The following is a 26,550-nucleotide window of genomic DNA, read 5'->3' on the forward strand; positions in this document are numbered from 1 at the left end:
TTTAAATCAGACATTTGAGATTCCCAATCGGACATGTCTGGCGCATATGACCGTTACCGGACCCTTGATTTGAACCCATATGACCTCATTGTTGTGTTTAATTATCTCATGCCAAAATACTCAGAACAATCTTATTTGATTTTTGTTGCCATTTCCCCAAATATTACCAAAAACTGAATATGTGTTTTCAAAGTGTGTCAGTATTGTAGACAGATTAAGAGTGTTTCACTGTGATGCCCATAATCTGTAACCATGGTAACCCTTATTTGATTTTTGCAAGTAAATTATGATTCTTGCATACCATACATTCATAACCGGATTTGTTAAATAATGAATTCTGTGTAGTGCATATGTATATGATCTGTGTGATGGCAAGTAAGTTCTTGCATGTTACACATTCAAAGACATTTTATTCATCACAAAATGTCCACTCAGAGTGATGCAGTGTTAATTAATAGGTTGAACCTACTGTTTTGGTGGCCAGCTGTGGCTTTTATCAAGAAGTGGTTGTTGTTGTTGCTCCTCGGACACTCCAGCTGAGATGATATTGATGACTCGGACCGAAGTATCTGACCGCTGTAGTCCTATCACTGTCCTGGCTGTGGCGACTTGGCTATTTTGTGGTCTCGGTGTCAGATATGTCTGGCCAGTGTTAGATGTGTTGTCGGATGGGATGACCAACGACTATTAATGACTGGCAGATAGACATTACTTGTTCATCAGATTGACATTGATGCCAGTAGACAAAGATTATATACCAAGCAGAAGGACGGTTATATACCCAGAAGGACATTATATACCCAGCAGACGGACATTATATACCCAGCAGACGGACATTACATACACAGCAGAAGGACATTATATACCCAGCAGACGGACATTATATACCCAGACGGACATTATATACCCAGCAGACAGACATTATATACCCGGCAGACAGACATTATATACCCAGCAGACAGACATTATATACCCAGCGGATGGACATTATATACCCAGCAGACGGACATTATATACCCAGCAGATGAACATTATATACCCAGCAGACGAACATTATATGCCCAGCAGACGAACATTATATACCCAGCAGACGGACATTATATACCCAGCAGGACATTATATACCCAGAAGGACATTAGATACCCAGCAGACGGACATTATATACCCAGAAGGACATTATATACCCAGAAGGACATTAGATACCCAGCAGACGGACATTATATGCCCAGAAGGACATTATATACCCAGCAGACGGACATTATATGCCCAGAAGGACATTATATACCCAGAAGGACATTAGATACCCAGCAGACGGACATTATATGCCCAGAAGGACATTATATACCCAGAAGGACATTAGATACCCAGCAGACGGACATTATATACCCAGAAGGACATTATATACCCAGCAGATGGACATTATATACCCAGAAGGACATTATATACCCAGAAGGACATTAGATACCCAGCAGATGGACATTATATGCCCAGAAGGACATTATATACCCAGCAGACGGACATTATATGCCCAGAAGGACATTATATACCCAGAAGGACATTAGATACCCAGCAGACGGACATTATATACCCAGAAGGACATTATATACCCAGAAGGACATTATATACCCAGCAGACGGACATTATATACCCAGCAGACAGACATTATATACCCGGCAGACAGACATTATATACCCAGCAGACAGACATTATATACCCAGCGGATGGACATTATATACCCAGCAGACAGACATTATATACCTGGCAGACAGACATTATATACCCAGCAGACAGACATTATATACCCAGCAGACGGACATTTTGTACCCAGCAGACAGACATTATATACCCAGCAGACGGACATTATATACCCAGCAGACGGACATTATATGCCCCGCAGACAGACATTATATGCCATTTCGTTAAAGGCATGTTTTGTTAGATTGTCACAGACTTGCCAAAGTATGGTCTACTTGCTGAGACCCGTGAAGATCCGGGGCAGAATAGGTCTTCAGCAACCCATACTTGCCCTAATAGGCGACTATGCTTGTTGTTAGAGGCGACTAATGAGATCAGGCTCGCTGACTTGGTTGATGCATGTCATAGATCCCAATTGCGTGGATCGATGCTCATGATGTCAATCACAGGATTGTCTGGTCCAGACTCGATTATTTACACACTGCCATCATATAGCTTGAATATTCCTGTGTGCGTCGTTTAACAACAAACAAACAGACAAACAAATCTTGCTTGGGAGTTTCCACTTATTTTTTTCTGGGTCTTTCTGAAAGAAGAGAGTAACAAATACTGGTAAAGAGTGATGAATATTTGTTGTTTCAAGACCTGTTTGTTGGCTGATCGTATGAGGAAGTGAATGACAGAGGCTGTTCTTATTCATAAGATTTCAATATTTCTTTCACAAGATGTCATCTTTAAGAGGGCTTCTGTGCTCAATGTTTCAAGAAATATTTCAATTTTTTTGCAAAAATATGAAACCTAGCTGATGCCAGTTTGAAGCTACTTTGCTTTCTGTTATCACCTCACCGTCCTCGTGTCCATTAGACAAAACACTTGAGGCACAGATGAGCAGGCTTCAGGTTCTGAAGTGCTCTGTGGCCTGCTCACGATTCTTTATCATAGCGACATGATGTGTATTTCCGATGATGTAGAATTGATGTATCACTGTGTAGGTGTTGCAATGTGCCTCATCCCTTGGGGGGATAAGGGAGATGTGTGACCCCTGGGAGGATTCTGAGATAGAACTGATCTCCAGCAGCCTATCCTTTGTGGGGAGACTTGATGACTGTGGCATGAAGTAACCAACAAACGCACGAACATACAGGAATTTGGACCGAGGAATATGATATACCAGTGAGTTTTCTCTCATGTCGACCCCCCAATCCTCCTTGTAGGTTGGGGGCGGTCGGGTAGCCTAGTGGTTAAAGCGTTTGCTCGTCACGCTGAAGACCCGGGTTCGATTCCCGACATGGGTACAATGTGTGAAGCCCATTTCTGGTGTCCCCCGCCATGATATTGCTGGAATATTGCTAAAAGCGGCGTAAAACCAAACTCACTCACTCACTCACTCACTAATTGTAGGTTGGTGGACAGAGGTGTCTCAGTGGTATTAGGCAGGTTACAGGTTATACAGAGTTACTTCCCTCAGTGGGGTGATGGGGTAGCCTAGTGGTTTCAGCGTTTGCTTGTCATGCCAAAGGTCTGGGTTTGATTCTCCACATGTGTGCAACGTTTGAAGGCCATTTCGGGTGTCCCCAGCCAAGATATTACTGGAATATTGCTAAAAGCAGCCCAAGACCATACTCACTCACAAACTCACTTGTTCATTTACTTCCCTTAGCTGCCAGGATCTGCTTGTCATGGGTTCGAATCCCAAATGACTCAGTAACACCAAATACCTGTACTGGTGACTTTGACCAAAGCGGAAATGATTATTACTTGTTTGCATTGTCCTCTCACACTAAATGGACGGGTATACCATCGTATAACTGAAATACAGTTCCATGAGGCATTAAACCCCAGCTTTGTATTTCTCCTTCATGTTTATATCTACTGTCTTATGTGTCATTACGGTGAGTATTGATCGGCTGTCAGATTTACCATTCCAGTGTCCATATGTCGGAAATTGACATTACATTTGATTTGCAAAGGTTTCCATATGGAATTAGTTCTTTCAGAAAGGAAGGGAGAACAACATAAATTGGCTTTGTCTTGAAAAGAATAAATACCATTGTAGCCAATATTTTGCTAACTTACCAGAGTATGATTTCATTCTGTTTTACCACCTGCACAAGGTGCAACCAAGTGAATAAATTAGGTTGCACCACCAAAATATTGGCTGCACCATTTTGTCATAAATTGAAACACTGTATTTTCAAAGAGAACAGAAACTTGAGAATGTGCTCCAATATTTTATTTATGGTAAATCTGTGCATGGCTTTTCACATCATGATATCCAGTAAACAACCTTAAAAAGAAGTTTACCTGCACTATCAACATCTTTCCTGCACTGGTGCAGCTTGGATATAGCGAAATCGATCCCTGCTTACTGATCTCTCTGTTTGAAAATAGGATAGTGGAACAAAGTCAACATGTTTAAGTTTATATGGCTTTTTGGGAGAAGGATGTAGTGATATTCAGAATTAGTTCATTTTGGTCTTGTTTGAAATGGGACAAGCCGAACGAAATCCAGTAACAGGGATTTATTGGACTATAGAGTTTATCTAAACCTGCTCAGAGGCTGATATTCAGCCCCAAGCCTGCAGCAGATGTAAATAAAAATTCCAAATTGGACGCAATTCATGCTGTTATAGTTATAATTAATGTTATGGCTAAATTGTAGAGGTGACTTGTATTTCACTGATGGGCACGGGTGGCCCAGTCGTCTAAGGAGTCGCGATTCGCTGTGCAGAGTTGCGTCCCTTGGGCACGCCAGAAACCTATGATTGTGGGTTTGAATCCCTGTTCGCCCGATTATGTTTCTAGGTTTGTCAGCACCATACCCGTGCCCGTGGGTTTCACCGAAGTGGTAAACGTCTAAGAACTGCATCACTTGGGGCTTTCCTCCCACATTAAGCTGACACGCCGTGATATTCCTGGAATATTGCTAAAAGCGGCGTAAAACTATACTCACTCACTCACTCGTTGAAGTTGCCTTGTGGTTGCCTTGTGGTTGCCTTGTGGTTGCCTTGTGGTTCGAATGTTTGATGTCAGATAAAAATCTCCATTTTGGGGGTTGGTAGGTGAACAGGTCTGCAAAGTTTCCGAACGACGAAATCAAGCATTTTTAGTTTCAGTAAACAAAATAAGTCCTTTTTTCGTAACGTTTTTTCTCTGAAAATGAATGGCTTGGTGTCCCCCTCTATGCTTTTTCAAGCGTTTAATAAAAAAAATAGCCAATCTGGACAGCATGTTTTGAATATCAAACATTAAAAGCTGTTAAACAACAAATCAAATGGTTTTGTCTTTGAAATATTTGAAACAATACACTCATATTCTTTTGAGAAAATATATCTTTAATCAACCCTGACACATTTTCAGCAACAAATTAAATTGTTTTGGCTTCAGAAATATTTAAACTGTCCACTCAATGTTGAAAATGTGAGAAAAGAGGTGTATGGAAATAGATTAAGTCCAGAAAACTGGTATTGGTGGAAGATATCACGACATGACTCGCAGGGGAAGCCAGTGTGATGTATTCAACATGACATATTTATCGCCATCTTTCTCTCGGCCCACTTTCTGTAACAAGATGAAGCAATTGTAAACACAAACATGTCTCTGGTGGCAAAGGCTTCAGCTGAAGGCTGACACATAACCTGATATATATTGATGTGTTCTGATTGGCTGACGGGCCACACCAGGAAGACAGTTGTCATGGTATAAGCTGGTTATAGAATGGTACATCTGTCTGTAGGCTTCCTTCATCTCCTGTGGAATATTTGCCGATGTTTAATGAGTGTCATATTCAGATTCTTCATTTGATGTTGTTTCTAGTGGCTTTGTATACTGTATTCAACGTAATAAGCGCCCAGGGCGCTCTCAAAATTGGAAATTAGTGGAGTTGAAAGATCATAAATTTCATGGTTTATGCTGACAGCCTGAAATGATTATATACGACAGATATATTTTCCAAGAATTTAATTGCCCATAATTAAGGGTGCATTTAACCAGGGGTCCGGAAAATTTAAAATCCCAATCGGACATTTGCATTTAGGCCACGCCCCCTTCAAATAGCGTATTTTAGTATTTTAGACTTTTCACACACATTACAAGTTTACGTATTCATAATATAATGAATTATGAATTGTTTCAATTTAAATTGTTTAATTCACCGGACAATTAATAACAAATAATATCATTTTAGATTTACATGGAAAACATACGTTTGTTTCTGTTATAATAACGATCTGTTAACGTAGTGAACGGTCTAATTAATATTCATGAGTCTGCTCAAGTGTACGCGTTGTAACATTTGGATCGAGACTATTATCCCATATTTGGTTATCACGTGACCTCACGGGAAAAGTTTTTTTTTAAACTAAAGATTTTTTTTAAAACAAGACAGATAATTTAATCACAAATACTAAAATATCGTTGATAGCAATAGTTATTTGAATACTTTTTTCATCTGTACTTAATTATTGACCATAAAAAAATTGGATATCGATCGTCCGAGAAAGCAAAATGGCGGTCAATCAAGATTCAATATACGACTAGCTACTGAAAACAATAAAATCTGCAAATCCTCATTGTATGTCAACCAAGTGAAAGTCGTTAGCCACGACTTACAAAATGATCGTCCAGACTTTGAGGGTTTGGCAGATCCGCTCGACTGATCTGCATCGGTCGACTGGCTGTCATCACGCTTTCGCTTCTTGTCTGAGGTTACGTATCGTAGCTTTGTGAGGATAATGAGGTACATCGATGATGCAAGGTATTAATGTACAGTTGTAAACACCTTTCACTCAAATTAACAAGATGTTCTCAGTAATTAATCCTCGATTAATCAGTGTCAACTCAGTTTATTGCCTATTACAGTGATTGACCAATTGGACTATCATGTAGGTACGATGTATTTACAGCAATCAAAACAAACAAAGCTTGTCAGTGTAGTTAATCTTCATTGTGTTGCAACTGCAGACAGAAACTGCTCAGTCCTAACTGTTGATCATGTCCGGTCAAAATTTAAGAATGTCCGGACAATACTTTTTAAAATGTCCGGTAAGCAATATTTTAAAACGGACATTTGAGATTCCCAATCGGACATGTCCGGCGCATATGACGGTTTCCGGACCCCTGCATTTAACACACGAGTGTGTATTATACGTGAATAAATAAGTCTTGTGTACATTGATCAATCGGAAGGGGTGCTAATTGGGATTGTTCACTAGCCAATATATTAGCAAATATCACTGTGGGCGCTTATTACGTCAAATACGGTATATATCTTATGGATATAATAAGGTTTGCATGTATGAATTATTGAGCAACAGGAGCCATTGCTCAGTAAGGCCAAAGAAAAAGGTTGAGTGCAAATAATTTTCATATTTATTGTGAAATGAAGTTTGTTGGAGTATGGTCTTCAATGAGAGCATAAAGAGGGCATGGTCTGTAGAGAGCATAAATAGGGCATGGTCTGTGGAGAGCATAAATAGGGCATGGTCTGTGGAGAGCATAAAGAAGGCATGGTCTGTGGGGAGCATAAATAGGGCATGGTCTGTGGGGAACATAAAGAGGGCATGATCTGTAGAGAGCATAAAGAAGGCATGGTCTGTGGGGAGCATAAAGAGGGCAAGGTCTGTGGGGAGCATAAAGAGGGCATGGTCTGTTGAGAGCATAAAGAGGGCATGGTCTGTAGAGAGCATAAAGAAGGCATGGTCTGTTGGGAGCATAAAGAGGGCATGGTCTGTGGCGAGCATAAAGAGAACATGGTCTGTGGGAAGCATAAAGAGGGCATGGTCTGTCGAGAACATTAAAGTGTGCATGGTCTGTAGAGAACATTAAAGAGGGCATGGTCTGTAGAGAGCATAAAGAAGGCATGGTCTGTGGGGAGCATAAAGAGTGCATGGTCTGTAGAGAGCATAAAGAGAACATGATCTGTGGGGAGCATACAGAGGGCATGGTCTGTAGAGAGCATAAAGAGGGCATGGTCTGTGGGGAGCATAAAGAGAACATGGTCTGTGGGGAGCATAAAGAAGGCATGGTCTGTAGAGAGCATAAAGAGGGCATGGTCTGTAGAGAGCATAAAGAAGGCATGGTCTAGAGAGCATAAAGAGGGCATGGTCTGTAGAGAACATTAAAGAGGGCATGGTCTGTAGAGAGCATAAAGAGAACATGGTCTGTGGGGAACATAAAGAGGGCATGGTCTGTCGAGAACATTAAAGAGAACATGGTCTGTAGAGAGTATAAAGAGGGCATGGTCTGTAGAGAGCATAAAGAAGGCATGGTCTGTAGAGAGCATAAAGAGGGCATGGTCTGTAGAGAGCATAAAGAGATCCACAAAACTTTCTTTCTACATCACTTGTCCGATATGGCTTGAATATTGCCTATGTGGCGTAAAATTTTAACTCACTCTTCCCCCATCAAGCTAACATGATGATATAAATGCAATACTGTTCAAAACAGCATTAAATCCAATTCACTCACTCACTAACAGAGAACACCAGCTTATTGAAATAGGTTCTTTCTGATATTTCAGCTTGAGATAAAGCTGAAAAAGACTTATGTAATACTATTGATATGACAACTTCACCAAACAATGTCACATTTAGATTCCCACCTGAACAGGATATCCCTACCAATAGTTGAGCAGTATGCATTTGATATTGCAACTAAATGTATCGTTATGGTGGTTTGAATCCTAGTTTCATTACTTACTTATTTCCACAAAATTATTAAGACTTTAGTTGTTCATGCTGGAGTAGATGGTCATGGAATAGTGCCTTGACAACCTGATGAGGTGGTTCCAGGATAGTCGGCGCCAGTTTCCAATTTCAGCCATGTTTGTACAAGCATAAAATTCAGCTTTCCTGGCAATTCAAGTTAAGAGATTATTGACAGCATTACAAGACTCTTGGAGCGGAAAAGAGCATTTTTCAATTTGCTAGACTATTACCATGTCAGTGTTTGCCAAGATGGCGCCAACAACTGAGACAGCCGTGACGGCTGGCGGTGTTATCATACGGTTATGTCACATCACTCAAGGATGGTTTGTTCCAGTAGGTCCAGTTGTTATTGGCATCTCTAGGATCTATTACTGGTTGATATGGTCTGTTTATTCTGCTCTGTAGGGAGTGGGTGGAATTGGTCCCTAGTGAGCTGTACTGATCAGGCTTAATGACCTGCTGATTGTGTGTCATCATGCCCCGTCATCAGGCCCCAGTGAGCTGTACTGATCAGGCTTAATGACCTGCTGATTGTGTGTCATCATGCGCCGTCATCGTGCCCTGTCATCGTGCCCTAGTGAGCTGTACTGATCAGGCTTAATGACCTGCTGATAGTGTGTCATCATGCCCCGTCATCGTGCCCCAGTGAGCTGTACTGATCAGGCTTAATGGCCTGCTGATTGTGTGTCATCGTGCCCCAGTGAGCTGTACTGATCAGGCTTAATGACCTGCTGATTGTGTGTCATAATGCCCCGTCATCGTGCCCCAGTGAGCTGTACTGATCAGGCTTAATGACCTGCTGATAGTGTGTCATCATGCCCCGTCATCGTGCCCCAGTGAGCTGTACTGATCAGGCTTAATGACCTGCTGATTGTGTGTCATCGTGCCCCGTCATCGTGCCCTGTCATCGTGCCCCAGTGAGCTGTACTGATCAGGCTGAATGACCTGCTGATTGTGTGTCATCATGCCCCATCATCGTGCCCCAGTGAGCTGTACTGATCAGGCTTAATGACCTGCTGATTGTGTGTCATCGTGCCCCGTCATCGTGCCCCAGTGAGCTGTACTGATCAGGCTGAATGACCTGCTGATTGTGTGTCATCGTGCCCCAGTGAGCTGAACTGATCAGGTTGAATGACCTGCTGATTGGGTCATCATGCCCTGTTTGGGTTGACAATTGCTCTTGCTTTCAGTCAATGATTTGCTTGGCCCCATCTTCCAGATTCTTACTGGCTGTTGTGATATTGCTGGAATAGTGCTGACTGTGGCGCTAAACACCATTTACTCACCTCTTAAAATGGTTAGAATTCTCTCACTCACTATCATTTGTGCTTTTATGAAGATCTGAAACTACAGACAAATGGTGGAAAAACTCATTGAATACAAATGTTAAATAAACAGTACTGCTCCCCATGGTAAGGGATGTTCAAGCAAGCTCTGACCATCCATCCGTATATCCATCTATCCATATATATACATCCATCAATCAGCTTGAAAATGAAACAGTGAGTGACAAAGCCCTTTCCATAATCATAAAAAAAATCTCTGCCGAAATCAAAACAAAGTAAAGCAAAGCAAGACGTCATGTTTTTGTGAAGTATATTTGTGACTGTTTTGTCAAGTGTCAAGTCAAGTGACCATAAGTCCAAGGTACCACTATTTGCTGTGAAGAGTTATTTCCCTTAACTGTGCCAGGATCATCTACTGATTTTCCCTTGTGCTCTTTATTACGCCATCACACGTTTCACCAAATAGCTCACCTCTACAATCTGCATCACCTTGGATTTGCTTCACACGGATGGCTCTAACTGAAATACCGTTCGGCAAGAACGCCAGTCTAGTATTTGAACACATGTTGTTTTGAACATAATGGGAAACATTGAGCGAGGTGAAGGTCACAGGTGTATCTTGAACTAAGTCAAAGAAATGAAAACAGTTTAAATTAGTTGTGCAGTTAGTCATGAATGATTAATTCTTTCTTTTTAGTGTTAGATTTCACTCGTCATGTGTTTGAAAAGTTAACAAGGTCACTTTCAAGGTCATATTTCCCAAAGTGTTTGTTACTTAATGACTTCAACCCGTGAAGATTCCCTGGTAGAATAGGTCTTCAGCAACCCATGCTTGCCGTAAAAGGTCACTATGCTTGTCGTAAAAGGCGACTAACGGGATCGGGTGGTCAGGCTCGCTGACTTGGTTGATGCATGTCATCGATCCCAATTGCGTGGGTCGATGCTCATGATATCAATCACTGGATTGTCTGGTCCAGACTGGATTATTCACAGACCGCCGTCACATAGCTGGAATATTGCTGAGTGCGGCGTTAAACAACAATCCAAACCAATCCAATCTACTTAATGACTTCAAGTATTGTTGCTGGGTAAGCATGATTTGTTGCTTTTCCACCTTATTGGGCATGCTGTGACTTGTGACATGTACTTCCTACAAATGTCACTGACAAAAATATGTCCATACTGAGAAATGTGTTTTGCCAGAATTACCATTTATCTGAACCTTGAGTGTGTCTGTATTTCACAAAGACTATCTTTATTCTTGGGGTGGTTCGGTGGGCAAGTGGTTCAAGTGTTAGCTTGTCATTCTGAAAAGCAAGGTTTTGTAAAATACACAAATCCTGCTCACTCACTCACTCACTCACTCACTCACTCACTCACTCACTCAACATAAGAAAAAGTAAAGAAATCAATTTGAATAGCTTCACTTAAATATACTACTATTCGCTGATGTCCCGATAAAATTGTGGTTCCCCCAAATTTCATTTCCTCCAACTTTCAGTTAAAAGTTTGTTAGAAATAGTGACTGAAAAAAAAATCCCAAACAGAATTTGAAACGACGAGGCCCTTACAAGATTACTGGTGCATTGTGTGTATATGAACTGTCAATAGAGACAATACGTTATTGATTGGTACAGCCTGAGGCCACAACTTGGACACTAAGTTCGGGTTTATTGATTAGTCTCTCCTGAGAGAATGGAGGCAGGTTTGTTTCTACCCTCAGACATTTGAGACCCTCTCATCACATCTTCCGTTAGGCTTCATCCATCTGGATTCATTATCAAGGAAAGGAGACACTTCCATCAGGAAAGATAAAGTCATTGCGTTCTGAAGAATTAAACTTTCCCTCTTCTTCATCATTGAACTTGACTTGAAGTCCCTCCCAGAAGGACTCCTCTTTGAAGTGTTCTTGCCATCTCTGGAGTGGATTTAAATAGGAGTATCTGTGAACAGTGACTTGAAGGTAATTTCCTGATGTAAATTTAAACTTGCTGTTTAAATGGAATTTCGCGTCAGCTGTCTTTCAGATGGAATTAAGATTTATGGTTGATGTGTTTGGGAATACTTTTTTTTATTGAGTTTGATTGGAGTAAGGCAGGTAATTTTGGATTCTATTTTTTTGTGTTTTGGTGTTTTTATAATTTGTTTTGTTGGAGTTTCAAGTTGAATTGGTACAATGTGTGAAGGTCATTTCTGGTGTCCCCCGCCGTGATATTGATGGAATATTGCTAAAAATGGTGTACAGCCATACTCACTCACTCACTCATGCCATGTGTACACTTCAGGGAACCCATTCTACGACTTTGTGTCATGTGTCTTTTAATTGTGTTATTTTTTGTTGTTAAACGCTGCAATCAGCAATATTCCAGCTTTTTGACAACGGCCTGTAAATAATCGAGTCTCGACTGAACAATCCAGTGATTGACATCATGAGCATCGATCCACGCAATTTAGATACAAAGACATGCTTCAACCAAGTCAGTGAGCCTGACCACCCGATCCCATTAGTCGCCGACTTCCAACTCTGAATTGAAGCAGATACTGTACCTTTAGACTCCTCTAACAATGTAGCCAGCAGGTTAATATTGTGGCTTTTTTATCAGTGAAAACATTAAAAAACAATCAAATGGTTGACTAGATAACTGACATAAAAAACAATTATTGAACAATTCAGTTGACTGACTGACTCAATATTTATTTAATGACTCTTGATTGACTAATTTGCTAACATGTACTGATTTTTAAAATGATTGACTGATATTTTATGTAACAATTCAGTTGATTGATTACTGATCAATTATTCAACAAATCAGGTGAGAGACTAACTGACATTTTATTTGACAGTTGAAATGATTGATAAAACAATGCAGTTGATTAATCCCCATGAAACAATAATACAAATGTAATGAAAGAAATTCTACAGAATCAACTCAAGAAGACTTTTGGCCAATGCTGACAACCTATTTTTCAAAAAGCTGTCTTTTTTAACAGTTTGCAGTGTTGACTACAAATCCAGGTGAGCTACAGTGCCATGGAATTGTTTTTTAAGATTAATCCCAAATCCCCAACTGAAAACACTTGACAAGTACTCTAATTGCAAATACAATAATATCAACTCTTAGAATAAATAACTTGCTAGATGATAAATGACAGGTTACAAACATCGGAGCATCCCACAAAACAAGAACCTTAGAAGAGATGAAGCACTAGATGACATTGATTAGCAATCTGATGGTAGGCTTGCGATGGTGTCTGTACACTCGGCCTCTGGTGTCTCGGTCCGTGGACAGTTACTCTGACAGATGGGATCCAGGATCTCACAGACGGATTTTGCTCTGCTGTCTATGTAATACACCAAGGAATTGTCAGATTGCAAGAAACCCAGTCCATCAAATAGGTTCTTCAGGTTGGATGATCCTGTCCTGAATTTGATTTTGCCTGGTAGTCACAGCAATCACTTTTCGCTTTGCAGAGTTGTGGCCCTTTGTTGTGACAGGATTGTCTGATTGTGGGGTTTGAATCTTAGATAATAGTTCCTGGTCTGTCGCCAGTGCTCTTGGACTTAAGCAAAGTGGTGAACATATGTGACATATGTCACTTCGGTTGATGATAATGACATTGAAGATTTTATGAGTGCTCCTGGTGAAACCATTTTTGCACTGGGTCACTTTTATCTCACCTCCTTCATTAAAGATGGCGCTAATTACAACATCCAGACCTAGTCTTCTAATAGGCAGCAGACCGTGGAGCAACATGCTCTCTTTGAACTGAAATGCATTTACTCCACCACCCAGGTTTTTTGCATGACCTTTCCGATTGCAGGTTGATAAGGATATATTCATGTTCTTTATAAATGTAATTAATAAATTGTTCATTTATTTATGTATTTTTCAAAAGCAATACAGTTGAAGCTGTAAGAGTATCATATTTAATACTTCATGTAGAAGCAATGCATGGAGATGTAATCTTCCCTCGACTGTAGACATGGAGATTTAGGCTCTGATGGACGTTGTAATACAGTAACTACTTAGGAACTTCGGCAGACAAACGCATTGATCCCCCTCAAGCTGTAAACATTTTCTGAGGGGACCGTTCCAGCAATGTAGGACAGTTTAATTTCTGTCTCTAATGCTCAAGACATCCACAGGATATTTTAAGCTGCTTTTGAAGCCAGAAAGGTCTATCATCACAAGACCTGACTTGCTGTTGGAAGCCAGTAAAGGTTTGTGTTGAGCTTTACTTTGATTTCTGTGAGGATTTTCTTGAAGAGACGTTTCTGTTAACAGGTTCTGAAATGGTCATTTCGTTTGTAGAGCGATTCTCTTGCATGTGACAAAGTTCATTTTGATTTGTTAAAAATATTGATGTTTGATTCTCGTGTGTGATCGTTATTTGAACACTGCCTGGCGACCCTGCTGGGATGATTCTTGAAACCGAAAAAAACTATTTACTCTCTCAAATATCAAAGAATGACTTTAAAAGAGTCATGTTACTAGCAAAGTTCAGTTTGATTGCATGTTTACTTTGGAAAAAATGAATCTGTTGATTTATTGGTCAATATTGGCCACGTTTGGCTGTGTTTGTCATCTTGAGTTGAGGATTGATGGACATGGTGTATTGTGGTACTGGATCTGTTTGTCTTGGTCTTCAATTACCGGCCTGTGCTTGTCGGTGTTAAACAGTTCTCTTGAAGATGAACCATAGCATCAGGCTAATCACATGATGCTACAAGTGTTCGTTGAGGTTATCATGTCTGTGATGGAATTGATTGACCTTCGTTTGAGGTCATGACTTCCGGACTGATAACGGAGCTGGTTCCTCAAGGATTAGTACAGGCTTGCAAAGGCCTGAAGTTTACGGTATGTCTTGAAAAGACCTTTAATATTGTAAGGTCTATCTTCAAGAATGTTGTGAATGTTAAGGTCTGCATTGGTCTGTATTGAACAGGCCTTGAATTGCAAGGATTGTCTTGAAAATTGCTTGAAATTTAAGATCTGTCTTGAAAAGGCATTGATTTTAGATTCTGCCTTGAAAATGGATAATACACCTGGAAAAACCTCACCCAGTCCCTGTCTCAATTAGAATTACAGAAAATACATCTGTTCATTTTTTTAAAAAGCTTTGTTGAAATCTGTTAAAAACTCTTTTGTATATATAATATTGCTGTAATTTTGCAGTGATGTGGCTGAAATATTGCTGTGATGTTGCTGAAATATTGTCGTGATGTTGCTGAAATATTGTGAAAAGCAGCATATTTAACCCTACTCACTCCAACATTTGGCTCATGAGTGAGTGAGTATGGTTTTACGCCGCTTTTATCAATATTCCAGCAATATCACGGCGGGGGACACCAGAAATGGGCTTCACACATTGTACCCATGTCGGGAATCGAACCCGGGTCTTCAGCGTGACGAGCGAACGCTTTAACCACTAGGCTACCCGACCGCCCCTTTGGCTCATGAAATAAGGACTATCTTTTCCACTTTTCTTAAGCAAGTTCTGAATAATTTACTGCTTATTTGAAATTATAACATCTGCAATTAGAAAGTAAATTTTATTATGTTACGACATGTGGAAGTGAATAATGTGAGATGAATACTCCATATATGAAATAACTGATTCTACTGGTTTTGACATTTTGAATATAAACTTTAAATATAAACTCAATATTCCTCTGCCATAATCTTTTGTGGTACAAACATCACACTATCTGCCCTTTTCCTAATCATTTTGAAAGAGCTGATTCAAGATGACTCTAAAGCCACAATCAGATCTCACCTCTGTCCCGTCTACATTAAAGGCCGACTCTGGTACTCGTATCCAATCGAATTAGGTGGTAGGGATGTCACAGAGTACAATTCCATCAAAGTACTGGAACCATTACTGTCCACTTTGAGGCAAAGGTCATGTGTGTACTCCCGAGGATGCCCTTTGCTGAGGTCGTGAAATAGGCTTCTAACTTTGTTTCATACACTGACAGCGTTTATTACATGCTCATCTTGATGGACTTCTTTCATGCATATGGCTGTTAAATCGACAGTAGGATTCTGAAATCATTTGATGAGATTGTGTCATGAGTTTAATTCAGCGTGGGTTTTTTACGCTGTGTTTGAGTTGTGTTGGTTGAGTGGATAGAAGCAAGGTTCTCTTGAGGTCATGTTTGATGTTGAATTAATGATTGACGTCTCCGTGTGTTTGTATAATGTTTTTTGTGTGGATTTTGTTGCAATATTGGAGAGGTAGTAATTCAGGATGGTTCTTTTTAAAGTTTATTCACAGGAGTCTGAAGTTTTGATTAAATAATGATTTTTTCATAACTTTTTATTGTAGAAGACCAAAACGGAAATGTCATCTCAGAATATTTCAACTCTACTCCCATGTATCGTGTCATATTTCAATGAAACAACTATGCCATCGGAAATGATGTGGTCAGACGGTTTCAGTATAAATTGGTCCTTGCAACTACCTCATTAAACCCTTTCCCTATGTCCCACATGTAATTATTATCCATAAATTCTCTTCCTTGTTCTTCTTGTACAGTTCTGTTCTGGAGTCTATGACTGAGATATATTACTCTGGGTGTTTCTATATATAGAGGGGCGGTCGGGTAGCCTAGTGGTTAAAGCGTTCGCTCGTCACACCCAAGAGCCGGGTTCGATTCCCGACATGGGTACAATGTATGAAGCCCATTTCTGGTGTCCCCCGCCGTGATATTGCTGGAATATTGCTAAAAGCGGCGTAAAACCATACTCACTCACTCACTCTATATATAGAGCTGGGCATCAGTGAAAGGCAAACAATTTCATTATTTTACTCAGGACTTTGATTCCAGTTGTGTACTTATCGGTCTTGTTGGGGCAGTGGGTAGCCTAGTGGTTAAAGTGTTCACCTGTCGCGCTGAAGACACAGGTTCGATTCTCCACATGGTTACAATTCGTGAAGCATTTTTCTGGTGCCCCATTTCATGATGTTGCAGGAATATTGAAACTGACGTAAAACTATATACACTCGTCAATATGGGTCTTGTTCTTGGGAGATTTTATGGATGTCCTGCAGTGGTTTTTACCGACGTTCCTCTACGCACATTCACCCGACAGAAATAACATGAAAAATGATGTATGGAGGTGCCTATGAGTCATGTGACTGAGTAGTGATGTTACGAGTTCACCCAATTATGGTGTTGACATTGTTACCCAAATATGGTATTGATGCTTTTACCTATATATGATATTGACATTATAAGCCAATTATGGTGTTGCCGTTATTACTTATATATGGTATTGACGTTATTTCGCATAAATGGTATGACCATTATTAGCCAAATATGGTGTAAACATTATTTCCCATACATGGTATTGACATTATTAGCCAAATAAGGTGTTGACGTTATTACCCATATATGGTACTGGAATTTTAAGCCAAATATGGTCTTGACATCATCAACAATATATGGTATTGTGAGTGAGTGAGTGAGCGGGTGAGTTGGGTTTAACGCCGCTTTTAACAGTATTCCAGTTATATCGAGGCGTGTCAGCTTAATGTGGGAGGAAAGCCCGAAGTGATGCAGGTCTCAGACGTTTACCACTTCGGTGAAACCCACGAGCACGGGCATGGTGCTGACAAACCTAGAAACATAATCGGGGCGAACCGGGATTCGAACCCACAATCAAAGGTTTCTGGCATGCTCAAGGGACACAACTCTGCACAGCGAATCGCAACTCTGCACAGCGAATCGCGGAGCCTTAGACGACTGGGCCACCCGTGCCCCCTTATATATATGGTATTGACATTATTAGTGACTCATGTATTTGAGAGAAGGAATTGTTCCTGTGTTATGAGAATGTTTCAAGTACTGTTCTACTATAGTTACAAACATTGTGTCAGTTTTGTTGACTAATGTCTACATAATAAAGGACATGTTGTATTGCTTGAGTGTCTGGCCTTCAATAAGGTCAGCTTATCAACATTCACAAATAGGTCAGTATTCACAAATACAAAATGTATCCCAAGAAGTGTTTGGTTACAAACCCAGGACTAACTTGAATTTGAACACTTAACTGATACTTTGTACTTCCTGTAAATATTTGCTTCCACTGTGATGCGGCCATCAAATCAGCTGTTACAATCAGAGGTGGTTATTGTGATTTGAAACCTCTGATTCTACAATCAAGTATTTTCCTGATTTATGACAGAATTACTTAGCAAGAGAATTTGATGAATTATTATAGCATATTGTCAGGGGAAGGCTGTAAGGTAAATACAAGCATCATTGTTTTGGCTGCTGTCAAATCAGCGGTTTCAATCAGAGGTAGTTACAAATTTGTTTCAGAATTTGTTTTAAAGAAAGAATTAATTATTTCAGCAAGTTGCTATTGGGAAGGCCATTAAGTATTGACAATCTTTTGGGGAAGGTCAACCAATTATAAGAAGGGAATTATTTTTATTGTTTGTTTGTTGTTTAACGCCACATTCAGCAATATTCCAGCTATATGACGGCGGTCTGTAAATAACTGAGTGTGGACCAGACAATCCAGTGATTGACATTATGAGCATCAATTAGGATCAATGACATGCATCAGCCAAGTCAGCGAGCCTGACCAACTGATCTTGTTAGTCGCCTTTTACGACAAGCATAGTCACCTTTTACGGCAGGCATGGGTTGCTGAAGACCTATTCTACCCCGGAATCTTCACGGGTCGGATTTATTATTGACAAATGATGTTTTGTGTTACAGAACTGTGAGTTGAGTCAAGCAGAGAGGGCAGTTGTGTGTATACAGAGGTATTTCCGTGGATACAAGGGGAGACAACTCTACAGAGATCTCCTGTTTGAAAGATTTGAAGAGGTAGGAGTCAATTGAACAGTTAGTGTCTTGAGTGATTCCAACGTTCAAACACTTTTAAAACTTTTGAGTTGTTTGAAAATGATAAGTTTTTGTAATGGACAGAATCATTTTGTCCTTTGTTTGTTGATTAATGCGCTCCAAGCACCAATCAAGCTATGTGATGACAACGAATAAATCGAGTATGGACTAGAGAATCCTGTAACCCAGTCATCAAAGGTACCGAAATATGCATTAGAAATGTTGTCTTAAATAAATGCTTAGTCCAATGTGTTGATACATAAATATCAAACACAGAAGTTGAGGTTGGTCAATTTGGGGTCATCCAGCGGGATTTATTGGTTAGCATAGGTCCCAAGCAGCCAATGCTGGTCTTAAGAGGCGACCAATCGGATCAGGTGGTCAAGCTTGGACGATTGCTGGCAAAGGTCCCCAGATGGCGTTGATCTTTACTCACAATATCTATCACTGGATTGTCTGGTCCAGACTCAATTATTTCGAATGATACTGTCCTATAACAGGAATATTGCTGAGTGCAGCATTAAACAACAAACAAACAAACAAACAAACGATAGGCACAGTGATGTATGTGCTGCAGCATATCCCTGAAAAAACATGGTTACCATATTCGACGTAATAAGCGCCCCGCTCTAATAAGCGCCCACGGCGATTTTTGCTAATATATTGGCCAGTGAACCACCCCAATTAGCACCTCTTCCAAGTGATCAATGTACACAAGACTTATTTATCCGTGTATAATACGCACTCGTGTGTTATATGCACCCCATACCATGGGCAATGAAATTCTGGAAAAAAATATTTGTCGTGTCTAAAAGACTTTTTTTTTGTATCATTTCAGGCTGTCAGCATAAACCACGAAATTTACGATCTTTTAACTCTCTTTTTTCACCAAAATTTTATTCCAATAAGAGCCCCCTATTTCTAATTTTGAGAGCGCCCTGGGCGCTTATTATGTCGAATACGGTAAATGGGATTTGGAATTTGGAAAGCCTAGCAATCTCTGATTGAATGTTTTAAACAATCTGATTGGATGTGTTTTCTCCCAGACTCCCAGATGAGATATAGTATTCAGAAATTCATTCTGATTATTGTCTTCATTACGTACTGGTTCTATAGATCGGGGTCCCTGCAAAATACTTTCAAAGAGCGTTGGTTTACGGTATTGGCCAACCCCTTTTTATATACCATGGGTTTTATCATTGAAACTTGGCCTATGCCTATGTGAATTGACAGCATGGGGTGTGATATGGCATCGCCGTGGGATGGTCATGGCGGAGGAAGAGCAACAGTTTAATTAAACTATGTTAACAAAAATTGATTCAGATATGCCATCTTGCTTGACGGTAATGGAAGAACGATGTTACCAAGGATACGTTAGATCACAGGGAGGTAATTTGAACTGCGCCATGACATCAACCCATCATGACGTACCGTAACTCAAAAAGTGTACTTTATCACAGGATCGGTGTCTTTGATCTTTTACCGAAGCATCTTAAAACTGGTAATATACTTCATTTTACAGTGACCGGAACTTTCAGACCCAACTCCAGCATGTTGGCATTGAAGCTAATGACGTCAATGTTTGATGATGTTTTGGTCCAAAGTGGTCCATCCTACGTGTCATGATGTATTTAAGATGTATTCAGGGATTTATGGGTGATACTGAGTTTTGTTCAGTCGTAGCCCTGAATCATTGTCTATTGACATCATTAACACTATTTCAAGGAACATATATCCATTGTAGAGTGTGTCTTCGCGGCATTGCCACGTCTATTGGATAACGACTCAAGAAATGCCATCCACGTGCCTCTGTTTTGCGCATGGTTTCCAATATGGACAGATCTCATATTATATCGTATTTGACGTAATAAGCGCCCAAGGCGCTCTCAAAATTAGACATAGGGGGCTCTTATTAGAACATTATTTTGGTGGAAAAAAACAGAGTTGAAAGATAAATTTCGTGGTTAATATGGCATCGCACTTATCTCCTGATCGCCCTCGACATTTAAGTCAAAATTGACAATCGTGACCTGGACAATTTACTTGGATTTTGTTATCATTATTGACATAATAACTAGGGCTGGTTATCGATATGGATTACTCAGATCGATTATCGGTAGTCACGTATCGATCAATAATTGATAAATATCAAAGAATTCTATTTTGGTAAAATGACATTACAGAAAAATGGCAATTCACTTCACCGGAGACTCAGTGTTTCAACAATACGCACGTTACATCGCATTTTTAGCGATGAACAATCTGAGTTTAAGATTCATGTCGTCAAAGACAATTATTATTTGTATAAAGTGAGAATACCGTATTTTCTTGAGTATTCCTTTTAATATTGTTTTTATTAATTTCGGCGAAATCGAGTGTGAAGCGATCGGAAGATCGCACAACTCACCGTTATTAACAGCAACCACGGTCAGAATACCGCTATTGACGTCTTGAAACGAACTTTAGTTGACAGAGAATGGATACATATATCATAAATGACATACTTTGACTTGTTAAAAGTCATATTTGTTTTTGTTTGACGATTCTATGTCAACATGAAATTCTCGCGATCACGCGATCACGTGCGCGTGAGCCTTGACGGTGACTGGTCAGACTGGTTGCATGTAAAAAAATAATACCCGGGAATAGCGATCAGCTGCTTCGCTTAGGGTTATTATCTATTTTAAATATGTTTAGTAAAGGCTGCATATAATTAAGAAAATAATGGAATATATTATTCTTGATAAAAAAAAATAGTTTCATATACAATTTTTGCCGATCCTTGCATTAAAAATCCTATTAAGTTATATCATTGGGTGTGTCTTGACCGAATCACCGGTCGATTCCAAGAAAACGTGTGTACAGCTGATTGCTGTTTCCGGCTTAGTTTACGAGAAAATACACAAGGTAATCTTAATCCCTGGATATAAAACAATGCCTAGCAGAACAATAAATACTATTTAAACGGTAAATAAACATGTCTGGTGATTTTTTATCTCAAATTTCGAATTTGTACTGACGAAGTTTCACATCACCCGTTCGTGTGCCGGACTTCGCTGAAAGGGTACGGTGTAATTTTTTTCTGCGCATAATATTCAAATTTCTTTTTTTCCAAAATATTAAACCCGCTAGAGGGGGGTGCGCATTATACATGGGTGACCACTGTACTCAAGAAAATACGGTAATTGAGAAATTAAATGTAATTTCACCTGATATAGTCGTTTGTCATTTATGTACAGTATTCACGAAACTATTCAGATAAAAAATCATCGAATATTCCGCCATTGTGAATGTCAGGTGTGTACAGGTGTGTGCTACGTAGTAGGTTGTACTAGGTTCACAGGTGTGATACGTAATAGATTAGGTGGCAGACTGATATTAAACAAAAATGTCAAACCCCACGTGGACCTCACGTGGGCTGTGAGTTTAGAATACCGGGAAAAACGAAAACTATGATCATTGAAAAAATCGAAACAGACTGGAATACGTAGTTACCAAATAGACATAAAATTTGAAATTTTATGAAATAGAATGGGAAGAATTCTTTTTAAGAATAAAAGTATTATGAAACCTATTTTAATCATGATACTTCATACTATTTCGAAAATATACATATTTTCTAAAATCCTGACTCCGCATTTAGATGCCATTGACTACATTTGTAACTACCCACTAACAACACGTAATGGCGTCGTCGTTCGATTCAAAGCAGAACTTTTTACTTTTTGAAACATTTGATTATTATTTGCGACTAAACATAAAGCGTAGGGAAGAAAACTGTATGTTAGGGTGAATCTGTTTATATCTAGCGATAATTACAAGGACAGCAAAACAAATAAGTCAAATGTGTTGCAGTAAAAACTTTTATTTGTCGAAAAAATACATGTCATTATCGATAGCATTATATTCATATCGATAATCGTCACAACCTTCTTCCATCGATGATAATTACGATTATCGATCTAAATCACCAGCCCTAATAATAACCTCAGACACCAAAATTCTGTGTCTAAAAGGATATGTTGAGGCCTTGCACAAGTGAGGGCAACTTTGTAGATATAAATTCTGAAGAAATTTAACAAGGACGGTAGGGATGTTAGTTCTGATACTTGTGCTTGAAGACCTGGGCGGCATGGGGTCTTTTCCTGAATTAAAAACAGTATTTTATATTTATGTATATATTTCGTGAAATACTCATAATGATGTCAATTTATACACAAGTCTGACAACCTTATTTGATGAATGTACGTTCAGGCACCGAGTGAAATGTATGCAGGCTATGTTCAGTACGCTGTCTAACCGCCCGTGCTAAGGGACCAGTTCAAACGTTTGATGTTGTATAAAAAAAAATTTTGTTACATAAACGTTTTGAGACATACATGTACCCCCTAACCCCTAAAAAAAATAAATTCTGACAATGTTGAATTTCCGAGTTTACTGGCCTCTTTTTTCATGCATTCTTGAGTTTTTCCCTGCTTTTCACAATGTTTATTGAATGAAGTATATTTCCTAGGTGTTGACAATCATTTGTAGCGTTTGTATACATCATACCTGTCATCATATATTACACACTGCACAAGATGGACCATTGCTGGTAACGATAAAACCCGATGTTGTGGATGTATTTACTGACAACTACTAACAGCCTAGGAATGAAAATAGGATCAGTTTAGTTCAGTTACTCTATAAGACATTGAGAAATCTGGTTATTTGTTTTTATTGGATGGAAAACTTGCCAGGCCATTAACACACACACACCCACACACCCACACACCCACACCCCCACACCCCCACACCCATCCTCACCCTCACCCACACCCACACCCACACCTACAGCCACACCCACACCCACACTCACACCCACACCCACACCTACAGCCACACACACACCTACACCTACACCTACACCCACACCCACACCTACAGCCACACCCACACCCACACCCACACCCACACCCACACCCACACCCACACCTACAGCCACACCTACACCCACACCCACACCTACAGCCACACACACACCTACACCTACACCTACACCCACACCCACACCTACAGCCACACCCACACCTACACCTACACCTACACCTACACCTACACCTACACCCACACCTACAGCCACACCCACACCCACACCTACAGCCACACCTACACCCAAACCCACACCTACAGCCACACACACACCTACACCTACACCTACACCCACACCCACACCTACAGCCACACCCACACCTACACCCACACCTACAGCCACACCCACACCTACACCCACACCCACACCCACACCTACAGCCACACCTACAGCCACACCCACACCCCAACCCACACCCACACCTACAGCCACACCCACACCTACACCCACACACACACCTACACCTACACCTACACCCACACCCACACCAACACCTACACCTACACCTACAGCCACACACACACCTACACCTACACCCACACCTACAGCCACACACACACCTACACCTACACCTACACCCACACCTACACCCACACCCACACCAACACCTACACCCACACCTACAGCCACACACACACCTACACCAACACCTACACCTACACCTACACCCACACCCACACCAACACCTACACCCACACCTACAGCCACACACACACCTACACCTACACCTACACCCACACCCACACCAACACCTACAGCCACACCTACAGCCACACCCACACCCCAACCCACACCCACACCTACAGCCACACCCACACCTACACCTACACCCACACCTACACCCACACACACACCTACACCTACACCTACACCCACACCTACACCCACACCCACACCAACACCTACACCCACACCTACAGCCACACACACACCTACACCAACACCTACACCTACACCTACACCCACACCCACACCAACACCTACACCCACACCTACAGCCACACACACACCTACACCTACACCTACACCTACACCCACACCCACACCAACACCAACACCAACACCAACACCTACACCTACACCTACACCTACACCTACACCTACACCCACACCCACACCAACACCTACAGCCACACCTACAGCCACACCCACACCCCAACCCACACCCACACCTACAGCCACACCCACACCTACAGCCACACACACACCTACACCTACACCTACACCCACACCCACACCTACAGCCACACCCACACCCACACCCACACCCACACCTACAGCCACCCCTACACCCACACCCACACCTACAGCCACACACACACCTACACCTACACCTACACCCACACCCACACCTACAGCCACACCCACACCCACACCCACACCTACAGCCACACCTACAGCCACACCCACACCCCAACCCACACCCACACCTACAGCCACACCTACACCCACACCCACACCCACACCTACAGCCACACCTACACCCACACCCCAACCCACACCCACACCTACAGCCACACCTACAGCCACACCAACACCCCAACCCACACCTACAGCCACACCTACAGCCACACCTACAGCCACACCCACACCCCAACCCACACCCACACCTACAGCCACACCTACAGCCACACCCACACCCCAACCCACACCTACAGCCACACCCACACCTACAGCCACACCCACACCCCAACCCACACCCACACCTACAGCCACACCTACACCCACACCCCAACCCACACCCACACTTACAGCCACACCTACAGCCACACCCACACCCCAACCCACACCCACACCCACACCCACACCTACAGCCACACCCACACCTACAGCCACACCTACAGCCACACCCACACCCCAACCCACACCCACACCCACACCCACACCCACACCCACACCTACAGCCACACCAACACCCTCTCCCACCCCACCCTACCCCAAAACTTAAGGAATTAATATTTTTATCTGACATCAGACTGATCCCTAACTGATGTTGAACATCAACAAACCAGATACGTCAAGTTATTGTTACAACTATGGATTTGAGATAAAAAGACTGAATTACTTTCACAAATATGATCAGATAATGCACTTACAAATGTTATTGAATCTAGATGGTGTGGATTGTTTGGAACAATGGCGATGACATCACAGATGGTGTGGCAAGTCATGCATGCAACCAGACAGATATCACGGTTTGATGAACATGATGTCACAGTGGCTGGTTGAATACAAATGGGAAATAAATAATGTACTTGTGATGTAAGCGTTTTTACACAGTACAGTTGGCAGCTGTTGATGGATGTCAATTGAAAACACATGTTTATAAATACCTTTATTGTTATATGTTTTTTTTTCCATTAATCTTGTCAACTCGATTTAATTTCTGTTATGGATTTTCATGGCAAATAGAAGCCAGAATTTAAAAAAAAATTAAAAATATGTTGTAAAGGTTTAATTTAGGTCTAACCTGAAAGAAGCCTAATTAAATAAACAACTAAATATATATAGATAACCTATGTTCAGTGAGTGAGTGAGTGAGTGAGTGAGTGAGTGAGTGAGTATGGTTTTACGCCGCTTTTAGCAATATTCCAGCGATATATGGCGGGGGACACCAGAAATGGGCTTCACACATTGAACCCATGTCAGGAATCGAACCCGGGTCTTCGTCGTGATGAACAAACGCTTTAACCACTAGGCTACCCGACCGCCCCTATGTTCAGTGAAAAGACATTTTAATAAAAAAATATATATTTTTGCACATGAAATTAAGGATTGGCTTATCAGTAAAACAAAAAGGAATTTGGAATATGTGGGTTTCCAACTATTGTGGGGGTGGTGAGATAGCCGAGTTGGAAAAGTGTTTGCTCATCAAGCTGAAGTCCTGGGTTTGAAGAAGTGTTGAGAATGTGTATGTTCGTATGTGTTTATGAAAACCCCTTATTTGGTCCTGCTGAGCACACTGTCATGTTGAAGCTGGTTCTGATGAAGTTTTTCTCTCTCCCCAGGAGGAGAGGATGAGACAGGAGAAGACAATGCAGCAAGTGGAGGAAGGACAACTCTTGGTGGACAAGTAAGTTTGTGTCT

General features: G+C 41.0%; 1 protein-coding gene across 1 annotated transcript in view; it reads left to right on the top strand.

Moving 5' to 3' along the window:
- The window catches only part of LOC124139562 (IQCJ-SCHIP1 readthrough transcript protein-like), a 301,810-nt gene that overhangs the window by 45,823 nt on the left and 229,437 nt on the right, over positions 1 to 26,550 (top strand). Inside the window, exons 2-3 of the mRNA XM_048391185.1 lie at positions 18,423 to 18,533; positions 26,472 to 26,536. Of these exons, the coding sequence (XP_048247142.1) occupies positions 26,481 to 26,536 (56 nt within the window). The 5' untranslated portion in view covers positions 18,423 to 18,533; positions 26,472 to 26,480. The remainder of the gene's footprint in view (positions 1 to 18,422; positions 18,534 to 26,471; positions 26,537 to 26,550) is intronic.

The sequence above is a fragment of the Haliotis rufescens genome, unplaced genomic scaffold (assembly GCF_023055435.1).
Source record: "Haliotis rufescens isolate VD_foot unplaced genomic scaffold, xgHalRufe1.0.p SCAF_9, whole genome shotgun sequence".
NCBI lineage: Eukaryota > Metazoa > Mollusca > Gastropoda > Lepetellida > Haliotidae > Haliotis > Haliotis rufescens.